The sequence below is a fragment of the Callorhinchus milii genome, unplaced genomic scaffold, assembly GCF_018977255.1.
Source record: "Callorhinchus milii isolate IMCB2004 unplaced genomic scaffold, IMCB_Cmil_1.0 Scaffold9, whole genome shotgun sequence".
In the NCBI taxonomy this organism is placed as follows: Eukaryota; Metazoa; Chordata; class Chondrichthyes; order Chimaeriformes; family Callorhinchidae; genus Callorhinchus; species Callorhinchus milii.
In genome coordinates this window covers 2,520,124-2,538,375 of record NW_024704750.1, presented here as the reverse complement: position 1 = coordinate 2,538,375, position 18,252 = coordinate 2,520,124, and the positions used below count along the sequence as shown (strand labels likewise).

The 18,252-nt window shown below is 38.2% G+C and overlaps 2 protein-coding genes across 2 annotated transcripts in view; one reads left to right on the top strand and one right to left on the bottom strand.

Annotated features, from left to right (window-relative positions):
* The window catches only part of LOC103185404 (unc-79 homolog, NALCN channel complex subunit), a 54,310-nt gene extending 44,304 nt beyond the window's left edge, over positions 1-10,006 (top strand). Inside the window, exons 36-51 of the mRNA XM_042337974.1 lie at positions 305-445; positions 630-668; positions 1,203-1,315; positions 1,430-1,515; positions 1,729-1,902; positions 2,667-2,735; positions 3,170-3,280; positions 3,716-3,820; positions 4,422-4,499; positions 4,891-4,980; positions 6,149-6,324; positions 6,793-6,976; positions 7,670-7,867; positions 8,397-8,474; positions 8,699-8,740; positions 8,870-10,006. Of these exons, the coding sequence (XP_042193908.1) occupies positions 305-445; positions 630-668; positions 1,203-1,315; positions 1,430-1,515; positions 1,729-1,902; positions 2,667-2,735; positions 3,170-3,280; positions 3,716-3,820; positions 4,422-4,499; positions 4,891-4,980; positions 6,149-6,324; positions 6,793-6,976; positions 7,670-7,867; positions 8,397-8,474; positions 8,699-8,740; positions 8,870-9,070 (1,885 nt within the window). The 3' untranslated portion in view covers positions 9,071-10,006. The remainder of the gene's footprint in view (positions 1-304; positions 446-629; positions 669-1,202; positions 1,316-1,429; positions 1,516-1,728; positions 1,903-2,666; positions 2,736-3,169; positions 3,281-3,715; positions 3,821-4,421; positions 4,500-4,890; positions 4,981-6,148; positions 6,325-6,792; positions 6,977-7,669; positions 7,868-8,396; positions 8,475-8,698; positions 8,741-8,869) is intronic.
* The window catches only part of prima1 (proline rich membrane anchor 1), a 46,506-nt gene continuing 35,166 nt past the window's right edge, over positions 6,913-18,252 (bottom strand). The window contains exon 4 of the mRNA XM_042337973.1: positions 6,913-6,962. Within this exon, the coding sequence (XP_042193907.1) occupies positions 6,920-6,962 (43 nt within the window). The 3' untranslated portion in view covers positions 6,913-6,919. The remainder of the gene's footprint in view (positions 6,963-18,252) is intronic.

Below are 18,252 nucleotides of genomic sequence, written 5' to 3'. Positions count from 1 at the left end.
CTCAGAGGATCAAGTTCAAATTCCTCGTCCTCACCCTCAAGGCCCTCCACGTCCTTGCTCCCTTACCTCTCCGACCTGCTAACCCTTTATCAACCTCTCCGCTCAGCAGGCTCCGGCCTGCTCCATGTGCCCCATCCAGCCTGCCCCACCATCAGCGGCCGGGCCTTCAGCCTCTCTGTCCCAACCCTCTGGAACTCCATCTCACATTCCCTTCGCCTTGTTTAATGTCTCTCTTTCGTTACAACTTTGACGAACTCTGAACTGAAGTTGAACCATTTTAATTCTGTTTGATTCTCTTTCATAGATGTCATGACTGTGGGGCTGTTCTTGAAGAATACGATGAGGAAACGTTAGGATTGGCTATTGTTGTTCTTTCCACATTTACTCACTTGAGCCCTGACTTAGCTGCCCCTTTACTGCTTGATATTTTACAGTCAGTTGGACGGTAAGAATTCTTACTGTTTGAAGTGTATGGACTGAGCAATGCACTTTTGTAGCTGAAAATGAACTTTTAGGAAAATATTATTGCCCGAATACATAATTTGAGGTGTAAAGTATTTGCATGAATTTATATTTTATGGAGCAGTTAAGTAACCTTGAACATCTTATTTTGGTGATATTTCTTTCAGATTGGCATCAAGCACTATATTTTCTGGTCAGGCAGAGAGGTATGTATTTGCCTTTACTTTTTCGTGTGAAAATGTTTCAGTTGTGCTTTCAGTATTCTCCTTACTTTGATACCAGGGTTTAATATCCACTGACATTTAACTGGTAAAACGAGTGGATGCTCTCTCTAGCAAACTCAAGTATGTCACTCCTTGTTGCTGAATGTTGCTGAACGCAACTGACTGCCGTGTTTTGCCCACAAAATACACAGTCAATCCATTTTACAGTATAAGTGCTTTGAAATGTCTCAACGATGTGACGAGGCGCTACACCAAATCCAAGGATTATTGTTTATACCATGTCGCTCTGTAGGATCTCTGCTCCGAAAGTAGATTGGGATGAATGAGAGTACCAGCGATTTGGCAAAATGCACTTATTGGTTTCCTTTTTAAGGAATCCCGTTAGAAATTTCCACGTATTAGATTCGACTGTTACCATTCGTTTGGCTGTTTTTTTAGATTGATTTCCTAGCTGTGTTCACTCAGGTTTCAGGCAGACTGAAAGATTTCTCTATCTTTCTATTCATTATCTTTAAGCATGCTGATTCCTGGCAATGCTGCTGGAGTCGCAAAGCAATTTCTACGTTGCACTTTCCATCAGCTGGCTCCAAATGGTATATTTCCACAGCTATTCCAGAGCAATATCAAAGGTAAGGTACTTTCCAAAATTAATCAAATACATTTTAAATGCGTAACGTTTTAAGACTGGATAGAGATGAGTCCTTTTTATATATAAAAAAGAATGTTTTGCTTTGCTTGTCTAGATGGAAGCTTCCTTCGAACTTTAGCCTCCTCTTTGATGGACTTCAACGAGCTGAGCTCAGTGGCAGTGCTGAATCAACTGCTGGAGGTATTGCAGAATTTACGAATAGCTTAGCATGTTTTATCTCCGTTCGGGTAATAAATTTGCATTGTAACTTCCTGCGATGTGAAGACGCAGGCAGGAAGAATAACAAGTATGGGCGCTGTTGAAATTCAAGTGTTTAAAAAAAGGATTAAATTGTCTCTTTGGTGGTATTGTAGAATAGTTTATGTAATAACATTTTACAACATTTCTAAATAGGGTTTAAACAATAAGAAGAACTTGCCAGCAGGAGGAGCCATGCTTCGATGTTTAGACAACATAGCCACCTACATGGAAGCTTTGCCTATGGACTCACCCAGTACCTTGTGGACAACCATATGCAATCAGCTTCAAACATTCCTGACCAAGTTACCCTGCATATTACCACTGAAGGTAAGGAGAACAAAAAACCTTCGAATTAATGGGCAATAAATTAGTGAGGTAACCTTTTTAGTAATGATTTGTTAAAGACTGAGTTTCCGATCTCTAGCAATCTACAGATGGAGAGGATAAGTCACGCTGGCTACTTTTAAGTACTTTTAATGGTCGGGTCAGGCATTGCTTAGGTAGAGAACTGGGAGTATTTTTCTGGCCAGAGGTTCTGGATGGCACAGGGATTTCATTTTGAAGAGGAATTCTCATTAAAATAAAAAAAATAAGAACAGTAAAATACACACAGTGTAACTGGGATATATTTGAGTAACAATAATACTAATTATTATATATTTGAGTACTTTGGATTGGAGCACCTGTTCAGCTAGGAGTTACTGTATGATCTGAAAAAGCTCTGGAGTGAGGGGAGAAAACATGTTAGAGGTAGATTATCTCATTCACTTCCCATAACAATGCAAGTTTATTTATGTTCCATGTGCTTTCAAAGCTCAGGGTAAATCTGGAGTTTGTTTATCCTTAATTGTTTTCAGGAAAGGTTGATAGACGCACAGAAACAGAATGTTTGTGAAAATGGAACTTTTTCACAAATCGTTAATCACGTGTTCCTCTTTAAGGTGTTGAAATGCCGTCCGGCGTGGAGGGCGCTACATACATCCAAGTTGTTGTTGTTGAAACATTTGGGGTGGGAGGGGGGGAAGTAAATTACACTTATGAAGATAAATCTCAAAATCCATAATGATCAAATCCTTTACTCGTTCATTCAGTGCTGCCTGGATTCAAGTTTGAGGATCATGATTTGTCTGCTTAAGATCCCCACCATCAATGCAACACGGGTAAGCTGCCAGCAGTGTGCCCAAGCGACGACCTCTCCAAGCACAAGTTTTCCCCCTCAGGACTGGAAGCAAAATGTTAATTTCCTTTAAATAATTTATTCCTTTCCCTGGGAAAGAATGAACTAGAATCTTTGGCATCTATCACAAGCCACTTTACTAGTATTCAACTGCAAAATATACAATCAATTCACTTGACCGTATATTGTGTGAAGCGGTTTGAGATGCCTCAAAGACGTGATAAGGCGCTATATCAATTACAAGGATTATTATAATTATTTTTATATATAACAAAACTAGAGTTGGCAATCAGTTTAAACTTTTGTTAAAGTTTATTGTAAACGAGAACAATTGAGGCTGCTTCCAATCTTGTGTGCGCTATTTCTGATTTGCTCATCAATTAATTCTTTAAATTTTTCATTCACCTTGTATCACAGAGCCTTTTGGAACCGTTTTCCAAATTGTTGAGTTTTGTGATTCAGAATGGAGTATTCAGCCTCGTGTACCTGGTTGAATTGTGTGGTCTGTGCTACCGGGCGTTCAATAAGGTAATCATGAGCCGTGCACTTCATTTAGGAACCTAGCAATCATATGGATTTATTAATTTAGGAAGGTGTCAATAAAAATTAATCAGTCGAAAGCATTAATTACAGCCTTGCACTTAATGCATTTTGACAAGGTGTGAATCATGCCAGTGTACTTAACGGAGTCCGTACTATTGATTGCATATCATTTCTGGGGACGAATAGGAGGCAGATGGTGAGATGTATGGGTGATGTAGAGAAATGTTGTTTACGTAATGTTTACTTGCCAGATTTTATAAAAAGGATGAAACTATCAAGAGGGGAGGGGGTTTATAAAATTGATTTGATTTTTAGATGATGAAGCAAATAGTAAAGGTTTTACCTGAATTTTTGCAAATTGAGATTTGACATCTACTTGCACTTCTGTTAGTTAACTGTTTTACCCTTATGTATTCCAAGGAACGGGATAAGTTCTACCTGTCACGAAGTGTGGTATTGGAACTGTTGCAAGCATTAAAGTTAAAGACACCATTACCAGATACAAACATGCTGCTTCTAGTACAGGTAAAGTCTTGAATTTTGTTCAGATGTGCTGCTCAGTCACATACGTTAGAGAAACCTTTAAACACATAAACATTTCCTTGTGTCTGGAATGGAATACACACTCCTCACCCGCCCCACCCCAGAGAGATCCACCCTCCTTACCTAATTCTGGAAAGTATTCGGTGCAGGTTGGCAAGAGCCAAGGCTTAATTACGGCATTAAGAATGCATTAAGTGCAAGGCCGTAATTAATGCAGAGTGTGTGTTGTGTCAATAATTTGAAGAAGAGATTTGCCGCAGCTGCAGAAAGAAAGCTCTTCCAGAGGGCGCCTACTTGATGCAGTTTGTTCCAACATTTCATTTGGAGTTTTACCTATCGATGTGATAGCACAGCGTTTAATGACCAGTTAGTGGATCTTTTTTGTTTTTTTAAAAAAATGCAGGAACCTATGCAGAAAGAGTTAAGCAGTGATTTAGCTTTGTTCTAACGAGAAGCAGATAGCAATGTGCCTTCAGTGATACATTGGTAGTCGGGGAAGATTGCGTTTTCAGAATAATGGGGATATGCTAATAAATGGCTTCAGGGCAGATGTTAAAAGTAATGGATATTTCCTCTTTATCAGTTTGTTTGTGCAGATGCAGGAACAAAAATAGCTGAATCGACAATTCTGCAGAAACACATGATTGCTTCTGTCCCTGGAGTGAGTACAGCCTGAAATTTTTTTCCTTAATTTTAAAATATTCCTCAATTGCTATCAGTTGAGTTTAATTGTGTTAAAAGTTTGATTGGAATCATTTGTTTGATATCAAATTTCTCTTTATTATTTTAAATCAAGGTGTAATATCTTTGCAATTGCTAGGAGTCCTCATTTTGAGGAAATTGTTTCTCCCTGAAGGAAAATATTGCCCATTAAAAAAGAATGCCGTTATCATCAGCGTATAATTTCTGATTTTGGTGATGGGTACTTTGCAAACCTGTGTGTTTAATTGGGAATAACCACTGAAGGCAACAAAAGAAATTATGTATGGAAAATTGCCAACAACTCCATGTATGTGGTCATTATTAATCAATACCTCTACCAAATCTTACAGTACATAACTGCAGCAATGGAGTGCATGAGGCAGTATATAGGTGAAGTGCTGGACTTTATAGCTGATATGCATACTCTAACAAAATTAAAGGTATGTACGTTCCACAGATTACATTTAGTACCAAGTCCCTTAGGCGTTTGAGAAATAAATAGAATTACAGTTTACGTTCATACAGTAAAATTGAATCTACTCCCACTGGAAGTGAGGGGTGGGGGGAAGAGGGCATATAATGAGTAACCCCAATTTCCACATTATTGTGTGTTAATGTAATAACATTCAACAGTGCAGTGATTTTTTTCCCCCAATTCTAATTGTGCATTTCTCCTGCCTGTGAATAAGCAAGAGCAATTTGCTCCAGATTTTAACTTGGATTGTTTTTTTCTTCAGTTTGAGATTCAGAACTGTTTTTTTTTAAATTCCACATCCATTTTCGAATACTGTAGTATCACAACGCAGATTTTTTTTTTTACATTTCAATAATCATTGTTCGAATATCGCAGAGATCTAGGAAAATGAATACTAAACATTACCATAAATTACCATAAAGGCTTCTCCTGATTCATCATGCATGCAGGAATCAGAACTGGAAGGTTAAAGCGGTGAATTTTGTCTGATTCACTTATGAGACTTCAGTTTTAAGTGGTATTTCTCAACTCGACTGAACAATTTACAACCTTTTGTTTGTAATATGTTGATGAAAATCAATTAGAATGTAAGGTGTGGGTTTAAATCTAGTAACACAGGACCCATCAATATACGCCAAGCTGACATTGGAATTGGGGAAATAATTATTATTTGGCTGAATACTTAAGGAGTGTATTCATAAGGGAAACTTCTATTACCTGCCAACCCATAGCTTACTGGAAAAGTTTCCTTTGTTGTATTGCTGGAAGCAAATCAATCCTATTACTTGTCTGAAGATGCTATATAGCAGGCATGAGCGCAGAACGCAAACACTCCCTCACACAACACTTAATTTGTCGGGTTGAGGTCAGAGGAATAGTGAATTGTAAGTGTCAATGGAAATTTCTACTAATATAACACTGCTGGTATATCTTGTGTGTGTGTGTGTGTGTGTGTGTATATATATACACATATATATAACAAATGTGTTTTGTTTCTATCTCTCTCCGCCCCTGTACTTACACACTGCACTCTGTTTCAAATATACGTTAGCGCAAGTTTCTGTTTTTCTTTTGATGCACTTACTTGTATGACTTTTATGATCTAACATGAATTGCAATAACTTTCGGTCCAGAGTCATATGAAGACTTGTTCACAGCCTCTGCATGAAGATACATTTGGCGGGCATCTGAAAGTTGGACTAGCACAGATAGCAGCGATGGAAATCACCAAAGGAAATCACCGTGATAATAAAGCAGTCATTCGTTTTTTGCCATGGCTGTACCATCCTCCCTCTGCAATGCAACAAGGGTAACCTATAACATCCATCCATGTGTTTTGTACACTAAATATTTGCACTTTGTTTCTAAGATATCAAAATTTGTATTTTTCATAAACAATTATGTAGTTCTATTTGTTACAATTGTGCTTACTGTAATCATAACAATATTAACCCTTGCATTTGATACAGCGCCTTATCATGTTGTTGAGACGTCTCAAAGCGTTTCAGAGAATATATTGTAAAGTGGATTGGCTGTGTAACTTGTGGACGAAATTCGGCAGCCAATTGTTGGGGAAGATATTTTTACGGTAGTTTTTACAACCGAACAATTAAACAACGTGTTTAAGAGAAGTAAATGACAAAATATAAAACACCAAGCAATGTTCTGAGCACCAAACCGTGAAATTATTTTTTTTAATATAAAACAATGATTGTGTCTCGGTTTTTTTGTGTCAAGCGTGTAATCCTGGTTTTCTTTTTTTTTCTAAATGTTATAGTCCAAAAGAATTCATCGAGTGTGTTTCCCATGTGCGCTTGTTGTCATGGCTGCTTCTGGGGTCTCTTAGCCATAGCGTTGTGTGTTCTGGATCCACTTCATGCATGCCTATTCCTTTGGACGCTGGTTCACATGTTGCAGATCACCTTGTAGTTATCTTGATTGGATTTCCTGAGCAATCCAAGGTAATGTGAATGTTTCGGAAAATCATAGAAAAGAGAGTCTGGTAATTAATTGAGTGAGGAATTTTAGAAATGATTCTTTGACGCTTTTATAAATCACGCAGAAAATGTGATTAGTATGCGGAACGGAAAAATGCATGATTGCTACTCAGAATTTATAGTCAGAAAATGGTGATTCTAATTGTATACAAAATTCTAAGTGTTAATCTAGAATAAGCCCCGGCAATGCCTGCCTCCTAGGTCAGATACAATAAATGTAGAAAATACAGAGGAAACACTGCTTTGCACTGTTCATGGCAGAATAAAAAGCTCTGCATTGTCCCATCAACAACACATTTGTTATGCCGGAATTTCATTACCTCAAACCCTCATTATCTAGGGTACACTATTCCGTGGTATCTAAATTGCGAAATATAAATAGTATCCACTTCATTTACAACATAAACTGTTTTAAGTCCATCCTATTCAGTGTTGGAGTTGATTTTTGTGCAAGAGTTCACTGTAATATGAAAAAACACATTTTAGTGTTAAAATCTTATTGATTTCTGTGGTCTGCAAGGATGTTGCTTTTCACTTGAAAACACAGTTGCAAGAAATGTACTATTATTTGTTCGGTACCAAGTGTTGTAATGTTCAAAATAATGCTGATATTTGTCTGAAACTACAAGTCTTTTTCCCTATATTTCCTGTCTTTAGACATCAGTGTTGCACATGTGCTCCCTTTTCCATGCCTTCATTTTCGCTCAGCTCTGGACAATCTATTGTGAGCAATTAGCTTCCACTCCGACAGTCCAGAACCAGAATGAGTTTGTCTCCACGGCCATTCTGACAGCTCTTGAATTCTGGAGTCGTGTGACGCCTAGTATCTTACAGCTAATGGTCCATAACAAAGTGGTGAGCCATGTTTTCAACCTTCCCCGTTCTTTAACTTGCACGCAATTGCCACAATGCTATTTAAAGTCAAATTATTTGTTGGCAATCAATAGCTTGCAGTTGTATAGTATCCTTATGTAGAGAAACATCTCACAGCGCTTTACAGAGATGGTGTCGGACGCTGAGCAGGGAGGAGGGGATAAGAGGGAGGCAGAGTTGAAGACATGAGAAGAGGAAGTGAGATGGTGGGATGAAGGAGGTTTCCGGAGGGTGAGGCTGTATATAGTGACTGAAGGCCCAGCCACTGATAGAATGGCAGGGAACTCACAGTGAACAAGTTTGATAAGGGGAAGCGGTGAGCAGAAAAGTGAGTTTGGAGAATATCACCAGGTGTCAGTGTTGAAAGCAGGAGAGAGGTCGAGGAGGCACAGGGAGCACTGGCTATACAGAGAGAGAGTCCATTGTTTAAGAACCTACCTGTGAGTCAACTAATCTTCCACCTTCTATTGAACTCTTTCTCCAACCGAATTTTCCATTTATTGTGTTGCAGATGGTAGAAATGGTTTGCCTACACGTTATCAGCCTAATGGAGGCTCTTCAGGAATGCAATTCAACCATCTTTGTAAAAGTAATTATATTTTTGTTATACCTGGCGGCAGTGATTATGGCTTTTCACATATTGGTTGGTTTTACAATACGTTCTTACACTATGTCTTTTGATATGTCTATGTTAATAAGCTGGATTACCTTGATAGCTTTTAAAGTCGTGAATCACTGAATGTATTTTTTCTAGGTTTACCTTAATGCTTGAGAGCGATTGCAAAATGTAATGTACTGCTTGTCTTTCCACAGCTTATTCCAATGTGGTTACCAATGATTCAGTCAAATTTGAAGGTAAGTCTTTTTTGTATTCCCTCAAAACTTCCAAAAGCAACTTGTATATTGTTGCCACCTGTATTATTGCAATTTACTATTATATTGACTGATTTACAATTAATTGTCCACACATCCTGTGCTCCACAGTATCTATCAGCAGGTCTTCAACTGCGCCTTCAATCCCTCCAGCACAACGTAAATCATCACATCCTACGATCACTCCAGGACTCTGGGCAGATGAGCCCAAGTTCGTTAGTGCTCCACAAGTGGCTGCAATGCACTCAGTTCAAAATGGCTCAAGTGGAAATACAGTCTTCTGAAGCTGCATCTCAGTTTTATCCTCTTTAAGTTCTCTTCTAGCTTAGACCTTGCTTGGAACAGAACCGCATCTAGGTAACCATAAATCCTCTGCTAAAAATATCAGTGTTGAACCGAACAGCCTAATGTGGAGGTAAATATTTGACCTCTTTTGCAATTGTGGCTGATTAAAATCTCGATTGCTTTGTACAATTATAGTAGAGTGTGTTTTCTTGAGTAGAGGGCGATCTTATTGGGTAGAATATAGTAGAAATTGGGGAAAATATTTTCTGGCAAACTAATTTAATGGAGACTCCTTTGTTGTTAAATGCAGCAAGTCCCTTAAAAATAGTGTTTGAAGTCAGTTTGATTTTGTAGATACAGTAAGTGGGTTCGTATTGCAAAATTTAATTGATCACAAAAAGTTGTTCCCTCCTGAATCACAGAGTTACAATATTATGCATCAGATGTGCTGCACATTTACACAATGTGAGAAGCCATAACACTGCACATTCGTTTCAATAAACTGATATAATGATTGATTTTACATAGTTGTTTATTTAGCTTTTAATACCCATGAACTGATCTATATTTACAAATGGTAACTGCTGTTGAGAATATAACCAACGAATGAGTCAAAATGTCTGTTTGCCTTTTTAAAGTCATCTCTCGCGTCTTCTTGAAAGCCTATAAATACTGTACAATAATTCAAATTTTATGTAATCAATTCGTGATGTCCTGTCTTTTCCTATTTGTATTCTCTCAGAAGATGTACAGCACTTCTGAAACATGAATCCTTTCATCTTTGTGCTGCTGCAATTATCTTCTACACGCACAACAAACATAATTCATGTCCTGATTTTTTTTCTGTGGAAATGAAATGCAATTCTAGACAGTATGAATGAAATGTCTGGGCAAAAGTTGTATGAGGACAATAAAGTTTGCAATAATGTTCCAAATAAATGACTTCACCAATACTTACTCAGACTGCTGTGTAACTGATATCTCCAAATCAATATTAATGTTGCTTACAATAGCTCAGAAGATATTCTTTACATTGTTAATACATTAAATTGCATATACTAGCTTATCACTCCATTCAAAAACTGATTTTGTACTAATAACATTTATTAGAATAATTATAATACCTATTATTATTATAATGGCTCCACTTGGCAGTACAGTTGCCCTCAGCAGGGAGTGAGGGATCTTTGCTTCTGACTGAACCTGGAATTGAGTGACTCTTGAATCTGGTATTTAATATCTGATGAAATTGGGAGTCAGTGTTTTCTGAACCCGAAAGCCTATGTCTGCTGAGTTTGGCACTCCTATCAGAATATATGGACCTGCATTTTTAATCTCCGCATCTGAATATTAGGTAGATATGTTGGGAGCATATACTTGCTCACTTTGAGGAAAGTAATTATTGGCTAGAATTAGATTCCCCTCTTCGCAATGATCACTTTTTGACAGATATTCTGGAATTTGTAACTTAATCTTTTTTTCCCCCCCGTTCCACTCTCCCTTCAAAGCAGGAGACAACTGATTTATATTCAATGCAGGTAACTGCTGTGTTTGTCCAGAGAGACAGACAATACAAGCGAGTCTTCAAAATATTCTTAGGTCAGTTGCGTGGACCACTTTGGGTAGTAATGAGCTCAACATTTTGACACTCTGCGTAACAAAATCCTTATCAAACTGACAAGGCTAGCTGTGCGGGCAAGAGATAGCGAGATTGCAAGACAGGCTATTAATGTAAATGATTCATCGCATCTGAGAACTCAGCAATAAATAAATATGACTGATGGACATTTCATATTTAAGATAACTCAGCAAGATCTGAAATCAGACTGTGAAGAGGTGTATGGGGATGTTTCAGAGATGATGATTTCATCTCACTTTCGTTTTGAAACATCTTTAGCAAAGCACTCACTTTTCCCTCAGTTGGGTTGGCCAGTTATCCGTAGCATCCATTTTTAGGATATTTGTTTATTCTGGTCACTCTGAGTGACCCAAAGTGAAGTGTTAACCCTGTTGATTGTGTCATTGGCAACTGGTAACCTAACCATTTTATGTTTGGAGCAGTTAGTTATGAACAGATATAGAACTGAAGCTTTTAGTTTTCTTTTCCAATCGCAATTGATGAAGCGGTCCAGAAATTGTGGTGTTGAGATTTGGGAAGTAAAAGGAAATGTACAATTTTTTTTGTTGGGTGAGAGCAGGGTAGTGCATCATTTTACATCATTTTTTTTGGTCCTCTTATATCTATGTCCTGTAGCTCAGTGCTTAGAGCACTCACCTCTCAAGCGAGAGACCTGGGTTCTGTTCCCGGCAAGGCAAAATGTTGGACAAGTTTCCTTACTCCACACTCCTCTGTTTACCCAGCACTAAGTAGGAACTCAATTGTTAATCGATTGGCGAATCGCTTTTCCAGGGATAATAATCCCTCAAAAAAATAATAATTTGGTCACTCAATCCACGACTGTTTGTGGGACACTTCTGTGCACAATTGAAGTGCTTTGAGACGTCGATAAGACGTGAAAAGTGCTATATCAAATGCAAGGATTATTATTAGTAGTCACTGTAACATTGCAAGTACAATCCACTGTTCTTATTTTTTTCAATACGACATTAATTGCGAATGGATTATTAATCTACAAAATAGTTTGCCCAGCATATCAGTACGGAATTCAGTCTGTTTTGCTTGCCATTAAGGACTGCATATAGATGGATGATTATGTCAAAACATAAATAGTTTACTCATACGTTATAATAAATTCAATTATGCATAATTCAATTTAGCTGCATAAGCATTGCACCAAAAATAGTCCATATATGCTGTGGTTACTTGCTTGAGTTGATAAAGGCTCTTTTTCTTGGCTAGCTTAGCTATTGTTTGTGCTGGTAAATAGATTCTATAACCCTAAAATGATTAGCAATTGACTTGATATAACATGACAGTGTAAGAGACAGGATGCTAATGTCAGTTTAATTTGCTTTAATCACATTTAGTATTTCTGAGACTTTTCAAATGACAAAATTTCCTCTGTGTAGCCCCAATGACAGTGATGCCCTAAATGCAGCAGTTTCAAACAGGAAAACCTCACGCTGACTCAATCTACTCTTCTCCCACAAAAATACACAGTAATCCACTTTACAGAATTTCCTATGAAGCGCTTTGAGACGTCTCAACAAGACAAGGCACTATATCAATCGCAAGGATAATTGTTATCACTTTTAAAGCGGGTTTCTATCAAAGTCACGTGTTTCTGATTAATGTAGGGAGTGCTCTCTTGGATTTTTAGATCAAGAAATCCTGTGAATTTTTTCTTGTAACAATCAACCACAGCTTGCACTTATATAATGCCTTCCAGGTAGGATAATGTCTCGGAAAGCTTTATGGACTAGGCAGGTCAAATATAATAAAGGGTCAGTTTAGTGCACCTGAGTCGGGGTAGTTGACAAAATACTGGAATTAGCAGGATTCTAAAATGGATCAAAAAAATGGCTAAATAATGGGCAATACAGGAAAATTATGACCAGTAATTGTTGAAATGGAGCATAGTGATTCCCCAAAGATCAGTCTGCCCCTCACAGCCTACACTAATTGACTAATTCAAAGCCGAATTTGTACTCTTGTTGATGCCGCATCATTATGTGGGTTGACAAAATACTGATGGTGTTTAGATGGATCTGGAGAGGCTCAGGAACCCAGGTAATGAGTCTGCACTAGAGTTCAATGTGGATGAAGGCAACGTGATGCATATTGATGGGAATAACATTCGTTTGGATTGCGAAATTGATAAACTGGATGTGCGCGTTGCCACGTACATGTTTTCAACAAAGTTGAGTTCCCCGTTTCAGGGAGAAAGATACTTGGGGAAATAAGGATATTAGGGGATTTGGAGAAATGGGATGAAGTGATCTGCCGCAGTCTAATAAAATGGTCAGAATGGGCCGAATAGCCCTTTTCTGTTGCTATCATTCCTAATATAAGAGAATCTTGTTTCTTTACCCAAATAATAATAACAATAATAATCCTTGTATATGATATAGCACTTTTCATGTCTTCGAGACGTCTCAAAACCCTTCACAGAATAGACTGTAAAGTGAATTGACGGTATATTTTGTGGCCGAAACGCGGCAGCCAATTGCGCACAGCAGCGTCCCACGAACAGCCGTGGATTGAGTGACCAAATTATTATTTTTCTTGAGGGATTATTATCAGGCGTGTGGAGTAAGGAAACTTGCACAAGGTTTCACCCTGCAGGGAATTGAACCAGGTCTCTCGCTTGCGAGGCGAGTGCTCTAACCACTGAGCTACAGGACTCCTGAAAGACTCTGTCTACCCTGGTACGACCTTGATTCACACTGAGCTCAAATGCATTCATGATACACTGCAAAATGAATAACCTGCTCTAAATGTTTCAAAAGTATTTTAGAGAAGTTTTAACTTCAGTTTATTCCGAAGCCCTGGTCATTTAACGGTCCACGTCACCCATCACACTGCAAGTGTCTGTCAGCCGTCATAATCAGAGCTGCACTGTCAGGACTTGCTCATTTCGATCGATCTGGTTCTTGAATAATTCAGCTCTGTCCTGCAGGCTGATTAAATTGATTTGACAAGACAAGAGATTGCTCTTGATAGAGGAGATTCTGATTGAAACGTTCAGTAAATGTCAGTCACTGGTGAGAAAGAAAGTTTTTTGAAAAAGAAATCAGGCCACACATGACCTCATTCAGCAGATTGATCCAGATTTTCTTTAGTTAAAAAGAAAAAAAAAAACCTCTTTCGTTAAGTTTTTACATCACAAATAAATTCCCAGGTTGAAACATCAGTCATTTTAATTTTTTAAAAAAAAAAAGCTGTCGATTTGAAATGCTAAAGTTCGAGAAGCAGAAATGGAAACAACAACAACAATTTGCATTTACATAGCGCCCTTCACGCCTGGAGGGTCTCGGAGCGCTTACACAGTACGATTGATGAAAGGAATGAGTCAACGAAATAAACAATGAAGAAAAGTGTTCAAAAAAACACTTTTTTTTTGCTGTAAAGCAATTGAATGATAGTGAATGCTCGGCTTTGCCCCAGAGCTGCGATGATTTATCCAGGTTAGAAATGGTTTCTTCATTTTACTTCCGCCAAATGTGCTCTCGGAGGCTTAATTAAGTTTGTTATGGAAAATCTATCTCGTAAGGCTTTTTTTTTAATATGTACATACACACACGACAATGTTTCACATGTAATGTCCAGTGGGACATTGCTTGTCATGGGATTTTGATTCTTTTTCTGATTAAGATCAAGTGTTCAGTTGGATGCAGATGTGTGTATTCAGCCTTACGTGGGAAATTGTGCAAGTCTTATGTTCTTGTGTTAATGGGTAGATGCTAGATTAAATCATTGCTAATTTTGTGAAAACTTCTTGCGTGGAAGGAACTCCTTCTCCTTGTGCTTAATTAAGATGAGATGCGGTTGATTATTTAAAAAATTGGTGCTCAAAGTTACCTCTATTTTATTTTTGAAATGTTGTTTATCGAGTGTATGTTTTTGGGCTCGGAGCAGAGGTAAAAACCTTCAGTAAGAAACCATTTTTTCTTCTCAATGCCAATCTAGGCTATAACTCATTATGTTTCTGTAAACGTTGATATCGATTCAATTAGAAACAAACAAAAAATTATTCAGACACCAACAGCTTAGAAATTCATTGTTAAATCGAATAATTAAGGAATTCAAGACAGCAAAACACCCATTTGGGATGTGCAGCTCCACATACACATGAGAGAAAGTGAACAGTGGGCGTACGGGAAAGGGGTTTAGGAGGGGAGAGGAAAAAATTAAATGTAATCGCAATTTCATTAACATTGAGTGGATGTGCATTTTATGTCGGCGAGGGACAAACATAATTTTAGTCATTAAACTCTAGACTGGTGTGAATAAAAGGAGAGAATTGCTAGTTTGATTCATGTATCTGTTTAAATACTGTAGCTCCCCTGTAACTTGTTAAACCTAAGATGCATCATTAAATTTCATCTATACTAAGTGGATGCATGTCTCCTAAACTCCTAAACCCCCATCTGCCGTACCTGGTGTGAGGATTCCCCATTTGGTAGGGAATGCGCTATCGACACAGCTAAATTACTCGCAATACGTTTAGAGTGTCGATCTGTGACAAGTAATTACCGTTGTGTGACGTGATTACTGCTCAATGCTGCGTAGTTCAGGGCTGTTACTTTACAGTCAGTTACACAGAAGGCGAAATGCAACACTTTTGTTAGGTGTCTGAGTTTGGGTGGGACATTGTGTTCACAACTCCCTGCGCCAAAGAGTGGTGAAATGTAGATTCTGCTTGCACTTTCTATGATGGTAAGTCCAACCTCAGCCAAAGTTGAGGAGAATTACAGGAGGCAAATCCAATTCTGGTCGCTGGTTTCAGAGATATATTAGCGGGAGGTCAAGGTGAAGGTCAATCTGGAACACTGTGTGGCATGGATCTAAAAGAATGACAAGAGATTTGATATGAAACCCAAATTCATATGAAATGATATTGAGTTTCACATCCAATTGTAAGTTTAAATTTCGATCAATGGCGTCATATCAGATTTTTGCCAAAGACAGGCAGCAATATATATCCATCACACAGCAGATTATGTATATTAACTTCAAGGCAACTTGTTCATTCAATACCCAACAAGTAATGGTTAACCCAGAAATGCTTTTGAAGCACAAATTTATATCATTGTTTCCCCATTACCACACACTTCCATTCCCAGCTCGGGTGCCCAGACAACAGCGCGAAACGTTTTGCGACGTCCTGCCGACGTGAAAGGTGTTATTTCGCTGTAAATTATACAGATTTTTCCTTCGACTGAGACTTTAAACTGAGGTCCCATCTGTGTCTGTTCAAGTGGATGTTAAAGATCCCATGGCACTATTTTGAAAAGAGAAGGGAGTTCCTCCTGATGTCCCGGCCAACAATCCTCCAGATACAAAATGGTCATTGGCTTCTTGGCTGTTTGTGGGATATCGCTAATGTGCCAATTGGCTGCTGCATTTGCCTACAAATATACAGTCACTACACTTTACAGTAACTCCTGTGAGGTGCTTTGAGACACCTCAACCACAAGATAACACACTATATCAATTGCAAGGATTAATGGGATTATCTTTGAGGAATTGGAATTAAGGCTAACAACTCAGTTTGTGTTCTGCCCACTTTCTCCTTGTGCTTATTTTCAGAACTGAAACTAACTACAGGGGCTCTGTAGCTCAATGGTTAGAGCACTCGCCTCGCAAGCGAGAGACCTGGGTTCGATTCCCGGCAGATCAGGGTGGAACCTTGGGCAAATTTCCTCACTCCACGCACCTGATAATAATCCCTCAAGAAAAAAAATAATAAATTGGACACTTCAATCCACGGCTGTTTATGGGGACGCTGGTGTGCGCAATTGGCTGCCGCGTTTCGCCCACAAATATACAATCAATTCACTTTACAGCATATCCTGTGAAGCTCTTTGAGACGTGTAGAAGATGTGAAAAAGCACTTTATCAAATGAAACATTACTATTATTTATTATTTATAACTCTGGCATCAGGAATTACCTTCTGAAATTGCAGCTTTTATGCAGCGCCTGTTAATTGTGTCATTCAAACCTACGGCTGAGTTCTAGGCAAACAGTATAAATATGAGCTTTCTAAATCCTTTCAACAGAAGAAGGCAAATTAGTCCTTCTCTTTGACAATATAATATTCTATCAGTCAGTCTTCTCCCCCTCTCCCTCTCCATCTGCACTTTTCTGTGGTTGGCAAAGATGGGTGTTTGGAAACCTTCTCTCAAAACAGGCCTCCAACTGTGTCCTACATCACTATGTGTTTACGGTAAGGTTTCCCTTTGCATCTGACAGGTAGCTTGATCGGGAACTCTTGAATTGTACATAAGCAGTTATGTTCCTGTAACATTCAATTAAAGTCTGTATCACCTCATTATGAATCATTAGGTGTACAATCGCACTCCAGTATGAGTCACAGCACACTACATTATCTCTGCAACTTGAGTGGGGAGAGAAGGGAAATACAATTACAGATGTCTAGCGTGTCGGGAATTTACCACCTCACGCATGACTCATTTTTTCAGATAGAACTTACTGGAGTATTGATTATAAAGATTATAAAGAATTAAAATGTGTGTGTGTGTGTGTGTGTCTCCCCACACCAGACAGTAATATTCTCTGTGGGGTTTAATGGCGTTAATGAGTTGATTTCATTTCGTTCTTGAGGTTTCGGATATTTTTAAACCTCAGGATGTGTTGGCACTTTGTAGCTGGACGTTAAGAGCATTGTCGTGACGCATTCCTCCATCACCTTTACGAACACGCATAGCAATTTCGAATGTCGTTCCATGTTTTTATCAAAAGTGCTGATCATTTAAGCGCTCTGAGACACTACCGGCGAGACGGACGCTATGTAAATGCAAGTTGTTGTTCCTTTTCTGTTGATGATCATGGATCATGAAAAAATGGTATTTAATAATAATTAATAATAATCTTTGCATTTGATAGGGGCTGCCTTTCGCATTCCGAGTGACGCTTCACAGGATTTACTGTAAAGTGTATTTTGTAGGTGAATCAGGATTATAATCTGTATTGTATTGAGCTGCGTAACGTTTAAGAATATTCATTCAAATTACTCTCAGGAACTTTCTGATGCTTTAGCAGGAGTGGTAATTATTCTTAATTACCAATAATCGTGTGCACAAACATACTTCCTCTGTCTAAGACACAAATTAAACCCTGCTAGGTTTGATAAGATTAGCTAAATATTTTTTCTTGTACTTTTATATTTGTAAGATCTGCGTAAAATGCCAATGTTTACTCCATGTCTGACACTGCGATTCATTGCAAGCTGCTATTTTCCCTCAACAAACAGACTTATCTATGTTCACCTACAAAATTACTGCTCTTTACAGTGAAATCTTACAAAGATCTTTGAGATATCCTCCTGACGCGAAAGTCGCTGCATCAAATGCAAGGATTATCATTGTTTTATGGTTATTTAGAATATTATTGGACTATTTTCAGTAAATCGGTTGTATTCAACACATAACTGTATTCTGCCTGTCGTTATTTTAGACCTGAATCTAAGAGTCCTTGTATCATGAGTTATCTTCGAAACAATGTTTACCTGGCACAAGTTAGTTGTGTAATTAACCCTGTTGTACTGCTAAATAACCTGATTA